We start from the raw sequence: 11,200 nt of genomic DNA, 5'->3' as shown, positions 1-11,200 counted from the left end.
TGACCAATGTGTATCACCTGTACTCACTTATGGAACGGAAACATTAACACTCACAAAAATGGTAGTTAATAAGATTTGCGTGACTCAAATGGCTATGGAGCGCCAGATGTTGATTATTTCTCTGAGAGACCAAATCCCAAACGAAGAAATATGTCGTAGAACAAAAACAACAGACACTATCGACAAAAACTCGTCATTAAATTGGAATTGGGCAGGACACGTCGCCAGATTATCAGATAACCGATGGACAAAATGTATTTTAGAGTGGAGACCAAGGAAGCAATACGGAGCAGAAGACACCCACCAACTAGATGGACTGACGACCTGAAGCGTGTTAGCAAGCCGCACAGATGGAAAGTGCTGAGGGAGACCTATGTCCAGAAGTGGACGTATACAGATTGATGATAATGATGATGATGATGACACAAATTTACTTCTCAATTATCATTTTTGTCGGTTACATCTGATATAAGTCCGAAGTGGATCAAGTAGACTCTCCTTGTTGCGAAATTTATTATTTAGTACCGCGTGCAGCTTATCAGCGTTGTTGAGGTATACTTGAATGACAAGAGATGAACAAGCGGACTGTTTTATCTTTGTCAAAAGTAATATTCTTATTGCAAAACGGCAACATTGTTTAAACTCGCCGGCAAATAGTGGAAATAAATTTTAAAATAAGGTGGTCAGAAGTATTTCATGAGCGCACAGTCGGGTAACATGGGATCAAAACCAACGAGCAGTACATCTGTTGATTAACCGGATAAAAGGAGGTGGTTATCTGTGAAAAAAATCAATTAATTAATCGGTTTATGAGGGATTACGTAGATGAAATCAAGATATGTTTATAGATCACGTCGCGGCATTGTGTGGTAATTTAAGGAAAGTATCGGCTCGCACACTATTTTCCGAATAATTTAAAGTAATTAACCACTTCAAAAACCTATTCATAAACGACGTACAAAAATTATATTGGACGATATTACCAAAAGTATAATCCGTGTTCATGGATTTTATTTCGCGTTAAAGGCTATTCAACGAGAAATTAATGCAGACGCAGATGATACTTTAAATAAAATATCCATGCGGGTGTTACAGAGAACATTACGTGAAATGGGTTTTCGGTAGGTAAAGAGAAGTCGGAAAAATTTGTTAATCGAGAGAGACGAACTAGTGATATGGCGGACTGAATATTTATAAAAAATTCGTGATTTTAGAGGTCTTGGAAAAAAAATTATTATATGGACGAAACGTGGTTGAATGAGGTTATACGAAATCCAAAGTATGGCAAAACTTAAATTATATTAAAAGTTCACGACAGGTTTTTAAAAAGGGACGTTCAACCGGCTTAAAAGCACCTTCAGGTAAAGGAAGACGCCTGATTATTACGCACATAGAAAGGGATTCAGGTTTACTATGAGGTGGTTTAAATGTGTTTACCTTAAACAAATCGGACGATTAACATGAGGATATGAATTTGGATGTGTTTGAAAACTGGTTTTCCTCTATACTGACTCTTGTAGAAGCTGGATCGATAATTATGCTGGCTGGATGGAAAATGCACCTTATCGCAGCCGTCGTATGGAAAAACCACCTACTTGTGCATCTCTAAAGGCAGATATAGATTGGCTAAGAAGTAAAAATATATATTTTTATGAATACTTGATAAAAGTTCAGTTACTTGATGTAGTGCGCCAACATAAGACTTCATACATCAGATTTGCAGTAGACGAAATGACACGTAAGCATGGCATCACAGTATTAAGAACTCATATAACACATATAAAAAATAGGTAGCGCAAAAAAACCTAACATTCGAATTAAAAGATTTCAAATTATTATTAGAACAAACTGAACAAAATAGAACCGCTTTTATCTGATAGTCATTGATTAAACTTGCACAGAAAGAAGAAGATAAAATGTGGTACGTAGACACGCGTGTTGATGTTCTTATCGAGCCCATTCTTATTACTCCAGGAGAGGTCAGTATTGGTGGTAAATTGACATCTGGAAATAAATCAGTGCCGCTATTGTATATTAGTTTAAAATTACTATGGGTGAAACAGAAAAAAAGAATTCAAAAGCAATTTGGCTATGTAAATAAACAATTGGATGTTTATTCTATTGCAAGAAACAATAAAGTGTTTTTCTTTGTAGATTTTTAAAACGCAAATTAAAACCTTATACAGAATGGAACAAGAAAAATGCTACAAGACTGATGGATACATTGCCGAAAGATGAGGACATATTTTTTCAGCTCAAATATTTTGGTTACGGGTAGTTTCTCAAGGCTAAACTCATGCTCAGAGAGGAAAGCCTTTCAAGTATGGTTGGGATGTTCAATTTGGAATTTGGTTAGAGGAGAAGTACCGTTGTTTGAGATTGGCTTTATTGAGAATACTCTGATGTTTGCTCTATACTTAATCAGAGGACGTATGTAGATTTTGTATGTGTGTGTATTAGTATTTTAGCTCGTATCCGTCCGAATTTAACCCATTTTATATCGAAGAGGTTGACTCTCTTTTTTTTAACTAGTACTGCCTTGAAATGAAAACATCAGTACAATGTTTTGTTAAACACTACACCTGTGTACCTAATATGATCGCTGATACAGTGTCAGATTCTTGACATCCGGATTCCAATTCATTGTTTTGCTGTATGAGGTAACGGCTAACGTTTGGGTCTCTAAAGAGTATTTGTTGGATTTTTTTGGGTTAGGTGAAACTCTCCATCATCTGCACTACCAATCGACATTTTTTTAGGTTCAGGTGAGTTTGAGTGTACCTTTTAGTAACATCTGTGACTCGTGATATTTGTTACAAGAGCAGTATAGTCTGCATAAAGCAGTGTAGTTATATTAGCACTTTTGGTGTAAGATAGAATTCTTAATATTAATGGTTATAATGTTTCAGCCAGATGTGGACAATTTCCTAAGAATGTTGGCGATAATATATACAACAGGTGTCAGCTTACAACTTAGCATGGATTGCGTAACAGGCAACGAATTATTTTATCAGGTATGAAACATACTGTATCCCAGGTACAGTACTACTCTTACAAGACTACTACTATATATATATATATATATATATATATATATATATATATATATATATATATATATATTCCAAACACACAAGAAACCGCGAGTTAGTCGTACGAACAACTATTAACAAAAAAATATTTTGGTCGTATTTAAAACACTTACGAACTTTTACGAATTCTTAACAAATGTTCGTAAGCAATATAACCACAAGCATTTCAATATACTGATTTGTTTACTTCTGATGATTTCTTACGATTTCGTACGAATGCCTACGAAAAAATTTTCGTACGAATTCATATCCAATGTAACCGCCGCCTAAGTTGTACATTAAACGAAAATAAATAAACTTACTGTTGCGTTCAAAAACGAAAATATAATAGAAACATAATTGGTCTTGTGGAATAAGGAATATCTCAGAGGGACATAGCGGCAGTGGTAGACGTAACACAGGGTGTTGTGTCAAAAACTTATGCTAGGTATAAGAAATTAGTAACTCTTAAGAATAGACTAAGACAAAGTGGCTTAAAAGTAACAATGGCTCGCCACGATCGATTTATTGGCCAATTAGCTAGAAGAGACCCAATAATTTCTCACCCACAGCTCCAAAGGCAATTTTCGGAAGCTACAGGTGTAAGTGTTTCGGTTATAAAGATAAGAAAAAGACTTAGTACCCAAGGACTATACAGCAGTGGACAGTTATGGGTTCCCGATTTATCCAGACAGCTCAATATTGGTCGCTTAAATTGCTGTCTCTAACACCAAAACTGGAACACTATAAATTGGCAAAATGTGCTATTTTCAGTCCAAACTAGGATTTGTGAAAAATCACATGATTGACGAATTCCTGTACTTAGAGAGCGAAGAAGACAAAAAAAAAGGGAAATTATCAGATCTGTTCACAGATTACGATCAATAAAAAAACTTCTTTAATTTTCATCCAATTAACTTTGACACCTTGTAGGTATTTTGATTTGGTTCTAGTTAGGCTATGGAGAGGTGCAATAGGGAAAAATTTAATTTCCATGCATGATAATGGGCCTGCACATACCAGCAGAGTGATGATAGACTTCCTTGAAACAGAAGATATCACTGTTCTGGAGTGACCTGCTTGCTCACCCGACCTTTATCTTACAAAGCAATTGTGGGATATGCTTAAAAGAAAAATTGGAGCTCACCGGGAGAATCCACCAAACACTACACAGCTAGTACAAGCTGCTTTTAAAGATTGGAACAACCTGCCACAACAAAATATTGACAATTTATTTAGGAGAATGCCCACGCAAATTGAAGCTTGCATAAGGGTTAGGAGTGGTTTCATTAGATCAGTTACTGAGGGTTTTTACCTCCGAATTCTTTATAACCGAATCGATTCATTTGAAATTTTGTGTGTTGGTAAATAATTACTCAAGGAATAAAAGTTGTATAGTGCCGATGTGCGCTTTCCATTTCCACCCTTTTCGAGGGTGGAAATTTTTTCACTAAAAGTAACCACGCTATTCCATAGAAGGATAAATTCTTCTAGAGTTTTATCAAAAAAAGTGTAACGACTAAAATTAAAGCCCATAAAAAAACAAAAAGATTGGCTTTTTAATGAATATTTTCAGTTCAATATTAACTGAGTTGTGGCTGTTCAAAGAAGCTTTGTTTTTGTCTTTCAATACGAGTATTTAACGTTAAATAACGGAAAACGGGTACATTTTTCGACAAAAACTCATATAATATTTTTAAAAGAGCTTGAAAAGACCTTTGAATGAGTGGTGGTAAAAGTCCTTTGCACCAACTGTACGTGAGATACGATCAAAAAAACGATGGGTTTCTCAAATTTTTGTAAAAAAAACGCAATAAAATTAACGTCATGTTCACTAGGATTGAAATAAATTGTTTTCCTTATAGAATTCACTTTATTTTAGTGTTTTTTGTATGATGCAAAAGTTTAGACACTTTAGAATACCCAGTTTTTGAAAAAAGTATGATTACATTTTTTTTGTAATATTAAAAAAAAATCTTTTTTTATAATAACTTCAAAACTATAAAAGATACGTAAGAGATAACACAATATAAAAAAATAGATTTTTTTTAAACACAAATTTTCATTTAATTTTTTTTGTAGCTTAAAAAATAACGGAGATATAGTTGGTTTAAGTTTGCTTTATAGCGCATGAACGACTGGTCTTCGACCTTTTGACCCTTCACCCTTTAAACATGAAGGACTTTAGAATGTTTTAATATTCCTATACTTATAGCCCGTTAAATTACCTGTAAAATCGTTTTTTGTGCACATTGTAGCATCAAAATTAACCGAGTTATTGTAAAAAAAACCAATACCAAACCAAACTCGACATCGAGTTTTTTAAATGAAATTTTTATTTTGCGAGAAAAATTAAGAGATCAATACAAACAATATAAGCAAGAATATACATAACATTCATCAATAATAATGCAAGTACAAAAAAGTGATTATGGAAGTCGACCTCAAAACCGGAGTGCAATTTTTAGTTCATAAAATGTCGACATGGATATCATTTAGCAGTTAATTTTGCATGCTGATCACGAATCCGGTGTCAGATTTGCTCTATCTTGACGTTTTATGCGCGTTTCGGGTCACTTCCGGTGTCGAATCGCAACCGGAAGTACATATTTAGATTCGTCTCGACGAGACCTTTCGATCCATATATACATTGTGGGGTCTAAAACTTAAAGTAAATTTTAACTTAGGGTCATCTCAAAACCGGAAGTGAATTTTTGTACCAAAAGTATATCTTGACAATCTCATACGTAATACTAATAATATTCCGAAAAAATATTTTAATTATCTAATATGGTTTTTGAGTAAAGTGGTGGACAAGAAAAGGGCTTAGCGTTTTAGTATACCTATAAGATTTTGGAGCATGGAAAAATTTTATAATTTGAAAAATTGGATTTATTTTTAGTTTTTTGGATAATAAAAAAATTGTAATATATTGTAAACTAAATTTTTTCTATTTATGTTTAAGGATTTATGGATTTTATTTTCATCAAAATGGTGTGCTTGTAAGGGTTGAAAAAAGTAGGCTCATTTTATAAGTAAAAAATTAATTTTTGTCTACAAACAATGCACTCTAAAAATGTTTCAAATCGTTAAAAATATTTTTTAATTCATTTTTGACAAAGGGGATGGTTGTCAGGGTTGAAATGTTGAAATTATAATAAAATCTTATTTTATAAGCAAGAAATTAATTTTTGTTTAATAAAATGCACTCAAGAAATGTTTCAGACCAATAGAAATATATTAAATTAATTTTTTAAAAAAGGGGTTGATTGTGAGGGTAGAAATGTTGAAATTATAATAAAAAGTTATTTTATATGCAAAAAATTAATTTTCGTTAAATAGAATGCACTCAAGAAATGTTTCAAATATTTTTTAATTCATTTTTAATTATTCATTTTTGTCATAAGTGTGGTTGTAAGGGTTGAAAATTTCCAATAAATAAAATATTATTGTATAGTCAGGGTATTAATTTTTATTTGTATTTAAATACATGATTGAAATGTCTCAAGCTGCTACGACTTTTTTTTCATATTATTTTTATAAAAAGAATTAGCTTTTAAGGGTTTTTAAAAAGTTTTAAGGGTTGAAAATTGTGAATAATTAATTTTTATATTAGAGAACATATTACAATATTTACCTTATGCGAATAAACAAGATTTAAGTGCATAAAATAATTAAATACGTGTTTTCCCAGTTTCTTCAATAAGGGGTAGTTTTCACCCCTTAAAAACAAAAAGCGCACCTAGAGCGTATATAACTTTTGAAGTGGAGGGTAAGATAAGCTTAATTTGAAATTTTCAAAGAAATCGATGCAGTTATAAAAAATTCGGAGGTATTACCATATTTTAAGCCTCAGTAACTGGACTACACTTACTACTAAAAAAAAACACAAATAAATAGAAACAATTTAAACATTAGTCGTTTCACATTGAACATTTTTTATGTTATTAACCTTAAAACAAGTGGTTTGAGTTTATAATTTCAAGAGTTTGCCATTTTTTTTAATTTTTATGTATTGGTGATTAAATTACTTTAAAATAAATATTTTTTGACTTTGTATGTTGGTTTTTTTAAATTCGTTTGAAATAATGAGAAATACCAGGTGATTCCATATAGCTTTGGTTGTATACATATGGCCCTTGCGGAGATATGTGGCAGTTGCCTGACAAACGAATGGAAGCGCAGACATAACAACAACTTAGGAGAGGAACATGTAGTGAAATATATAAAGGCCGATAGACTAAGATAGACAGGACATATCATTCGCAGCAATAACAATCGCCTTATTAACAATTTATTTTGGGAACGATAAGATGGCAGAAGATCTGTGGAACTACAGAAAAGGTCCAAATATGTAGTCAGAGAGGATCTGGAGAAAATGGAAATAAGACAAACGCAAATAGTGGTACAGAAACAACATGGAAGGCAATAGTAACCGGCCAAAGACTCATTAGGAGTTGTAACGCCATTGATGCTGATACATATCTCCCAAAATCTTTACATATTCACTGAAACCTCCTTTGTTTGGTGTATTTATATTATTTATTATTGTATTATAAAAAACTTTTAGTATTTAAATTTTTAGGCTAGCCTTTTACCGGATTGTTTGTTTCAAAGCAACTGGAGAACACTGGCTGACAAGGAACTTATAAAGGATGTAATGTTTGTTATTCAACATACCCAGCGCATTCTACAATATTCTGCATATGGAGTGTATGATCTGAACATCAATGCTTACATCAAAGTAATTTTTTTTTGTAGGTTTTAGCTTTATCGAAAATATAATCTAAAAATACAGGCAGAGGATTTGTGCGTACAACAACGGTAACAGTAAGAAAAGATATTCAAAAAATTAAAAAGGAAACAATCAAACTGTAAAGAGATTCTTAAATTGTTTTCTATAAAACGTTAAATTATATCACTTTTTTCTTCAATGGAGAAATATTTTCGTTTTCTAGAAGCCATTTTTGTATGCGTAATCACTAATCGTCTGCAAATTACTGCCGAATAATAAACAGTCGCATTCCAACCAGCGACGTTGTGGAAAAGGAGTTGCGCGGGAAAACAGCTTCTTATCTATCATTTTCATATCACAAGTCGTGTCAACGGTCATCGTCGCTGTAACCGAACAGAACAATATTGTTTAAAATGCGGAGTCGTAATAAACGCATGTCTTTTCATACTGGCTTATATTAAAACCAAACCAATAATTGCCTTGTTTACGTCGCTAAAAACGGTTAGTTGTTATTATGCGAAGTCGTAACAAACTGACTACATTGTAGAAGTAATATGGCCGGACTAAGTTAGAAGTTAGGCTGCTTTTTACGATAACACCAAGGTCGTTATACGAGAACACAGAATCTGATGGTTGCCCGTTAACAAAATACGGCACAAGTGGGTTATTTTTACCAACTCGAATCACTACATATTTTTTCGCATTTAAGAGTAGTAGCCACTAAGCTCATTTGGAGGGTTAGCTGGTTTGTGATTGGATTGGCATATATTTTTGTGTTATCAGCATAGAATGATATTTTACTTGAAATATAATAAGAAAATGTCGATCTGTCAGGCAATGATCTATCTGACGAAGTAAAGTACCGCGAACGCCGAAATGTTCTAGCTTATGTAGAACTTTGCGCTTAGAAACACGGTCAAAGACTTTATAGAAATCTAGATAAATAACGTTGACAAGCTACGAACTGTTAAGGGGATGACGTCTAGTCGTTAACACATTGTAGAAGATTGGTTAGAGTAGAGCGACCAGAGACAATTCATTTATTTCATCGCCTGTTTGCAGTGACATTCGACGACTGTCTGTGTATGAATTTGTTTCTTTCTCGGATCTCTGATGAAGCAGGGAATATGCGGAAATAACGTTATAAGATACCGATTCATACCCGGAATGTTTGACGAATTGTACTGTTGCGCCATTTATATGGCCTTTCAAGTCATCATAGCGATAGCAAAGCTTTATATATATATATATATATATATATATATATATATATATATACATATATATATATATATATATATATATATATATATATATATATATATATATATATATATATATATATATATATATGGATATAGTATGTAATAGATACTACTTCATATAGTACACATTCTTGTTGTACTTGGTATTTATATACTAACAACATACTAAAAATTATTGTTTGATTTTTTTTGAAAATTATTGTTTGATTTTAGGTTTTAAAGTTGGCATTTTCGGCTTACACTTTCCTTACAAAGGCTTCGACCACCTCTAAGAAATAAAATAAAGAACACTGCTTGATACTCGATGTATTACCAGCTTGGATGAATTAATTACAACAACTTTTAGTTGGTTTTTCATTAAATGGTTTATATGTTTAATATTTATTTGTTTATAAAATATCTACCTGTTTTCCAAATCCTTTTTTTCAATTTTGTTTATGTAATATTGATTAATTTTTAGGATACCTATTTTAATCTCATAAAATCTGAAAAATAATATAGACAAAAGAAATCTCAATAGACCAATCCCTATGGTTTACTCCGGAATAAAAGACTCCATTTATGTTTCGTTTAAATACTTCATAAAACGTCTAACTTTTGGTTCAGAATGTGTGATCAAACAATTCAATAAAAATATCTCCATTGAGAGAAACTGATAACGGATATACTAAAAGAAAAAGGATGTACTCAAAAGATGAAAAACAATTGTTTTAAAAGAGTAAGTCTCTTGAAAAAGGTTTTCTGCTAGTAGATCTTCTCGACGATGAAGAAATGACCGACTTAATCTCGAAAGTAGAAGTCCAAAGATTTCTATTGACGAAATCAAAATTCAGATTGTTGCTTTAATCTGTGCCTTCTATAAATTTGCAAGTCTAAACAGACGATGTGAAAGACGTAAAAGAGATATGATGTATCTAAAAGTTGCATTCCACAACATATCTTGTCATTTAAGCAAAAATCTTTGGCGAAATGGTTCCTTGTACTCATAAAGAGTATATCGGAATAAAAGAGAAAAGACAGTTAAGATTTGATTTCACGTATAGTGCGTCACGTATAGGGCATTATAAGGAACCAAATAGATTATGTGACAATAAATAGAAGGTACAGGAATGCTATTACTTTACTAAAGTATCTGCATTACCTGGAGCAGACATAGGATCCGACCACAATCCCTTAGTAGCAAATATTAAACTGAGGCTCGCTACAGCTAAAAGAAAACACCAGAATGCATCAGTAAACCTTAGAAAACTCAAAAACAATGAAACAAGTGAAGCGTACACAGAGGAAATAAACAATAGGTTCTCTAATATGGCAACTGAGGATGATGTTGAAAAGTCATGCACCACCATAAAAGAATCATTTGGTGAGGTGAACAACACTTTTCTACTCGAGAGTAAAACAACTACCAAGAATGAGTGGATGACAGAAGAAATATTAGAGATGATGGAACAACGCAGATAGTGTAAGATTAGGCAGGACCAAGTAGGGTACCAAAATATATACACAGTCAAACTCGTAAAGAAATTATAGCGGCGAAGGAGATCTGGATGACTACACTTTGCACCGAGGCTGAAAACCTATATAAACTCGGCGACAGCTTCAATCTTCACAAAGAAAATTAAGGAAATTGCTGGTGTCTTCAAGAAAAAACAAGTCACTGGTATACATAATGACCAAAATGAACTAATAACGGACCCTAGCGATATACTTAATACTTCAAAATTTTATACAGCGAATTTGTTTAATGATGACAGAACACAAAAACCACCACGACTGGGAGACCATTTGTATGGCCCAAGTATTTTGAAAGCTGAAATTGTACACGCTATCAAACTATTAAAAAGTACCAAAACCCCAGGACCAGATGATATGTACGCAGAAACAATTAAGTTACTTAATGAAGAAAACCTAGACAATATTGTCAAGCTCTTTAACGACATTTACGATACGGGCCAGATTCCAAAAGATTGGCTTCGCTCTACATTTATCGCCCTACCAAAAACACCACGTGCGAACTTCTGCAAGGACCACCGACTAATAAGCCTAATGAGTCACTTATACTGCACACTAGATTGTTTAAGAAATGTGAAGAGGTCAGTGGATGGAGTTAGTTTGGTTTCAAAAATGGA

General features: G+C 32.8%; 1 protein-coding gene across 1 annotated transcript; it reads left to right on the top strand.

Annotated features, from left to right (window-relative positions):
* Positions 1–2,916: 2,916 nt before the first annotated feature.
* On the top strand, positions 2,917–9,384 carry LOC140446243 (odorant receptor 42a-like). Its single transcript, XM_072538781.1, has 3 exons — positions 2,917–3,014; positions 7,657–7,815; positions 9,285–9,384. Exons 1-3 carry the CDS (start codon positions 2,934–2,936, stop codon positions 9,348–9,350), a joined length of 306 nt encoding a protein of 101 aa, XP_072394882.1. The 5' UTR covers positions 2,917–2,933; the 3' UTR covers positions 9,351–9,384.
* Positions 9,385–11,200: the final 1,816 nt, after the last annotated feature.

Source organism: Diabrotica undecimpunctata, chromosome 7 (assembly GCF_040954645.1).
Source record: "Diabrotica undecimpunctata isolate CICGRU chromosome 7, icDiaUnde3, whole genome shotgun sequence".
Classification (NCBI taxonomy): domain Eukaryota; kingdom Metazoa; phylum Arthropoda; class Insecta; order Coleoptera; family Chrysomelidae; genus Diabrotica; species Diabrotica undecimpunctata.
This window is presented reverse-complemented; position numbering and strand designations above follow the sequence as displayed.

Bases quoted from the DNA above. Each gene is read 5' to 3' on its own strand.
- LOC140446243 (XM_072538781.1), top strand. From the start codon at position 2,934: ATGTTGGCGATAATATATACAACAGGTGTCAGCTTACAACTTAGCATG. The intron at 3,015-7,656 runs GTATGAAACATA...TTAAATTTTTAG, and splicing joins GCAACGAATTATTTTATCAG to GCTAGCCTTTTACCGGATTG. The intron at 7,816-9,284 runs GTAATTTTTTTT...GTTTGATTTTAG, and splicing joins ACATCAATGCTTACATCAAA to GTTTTAAAGTTGGCATTTTC.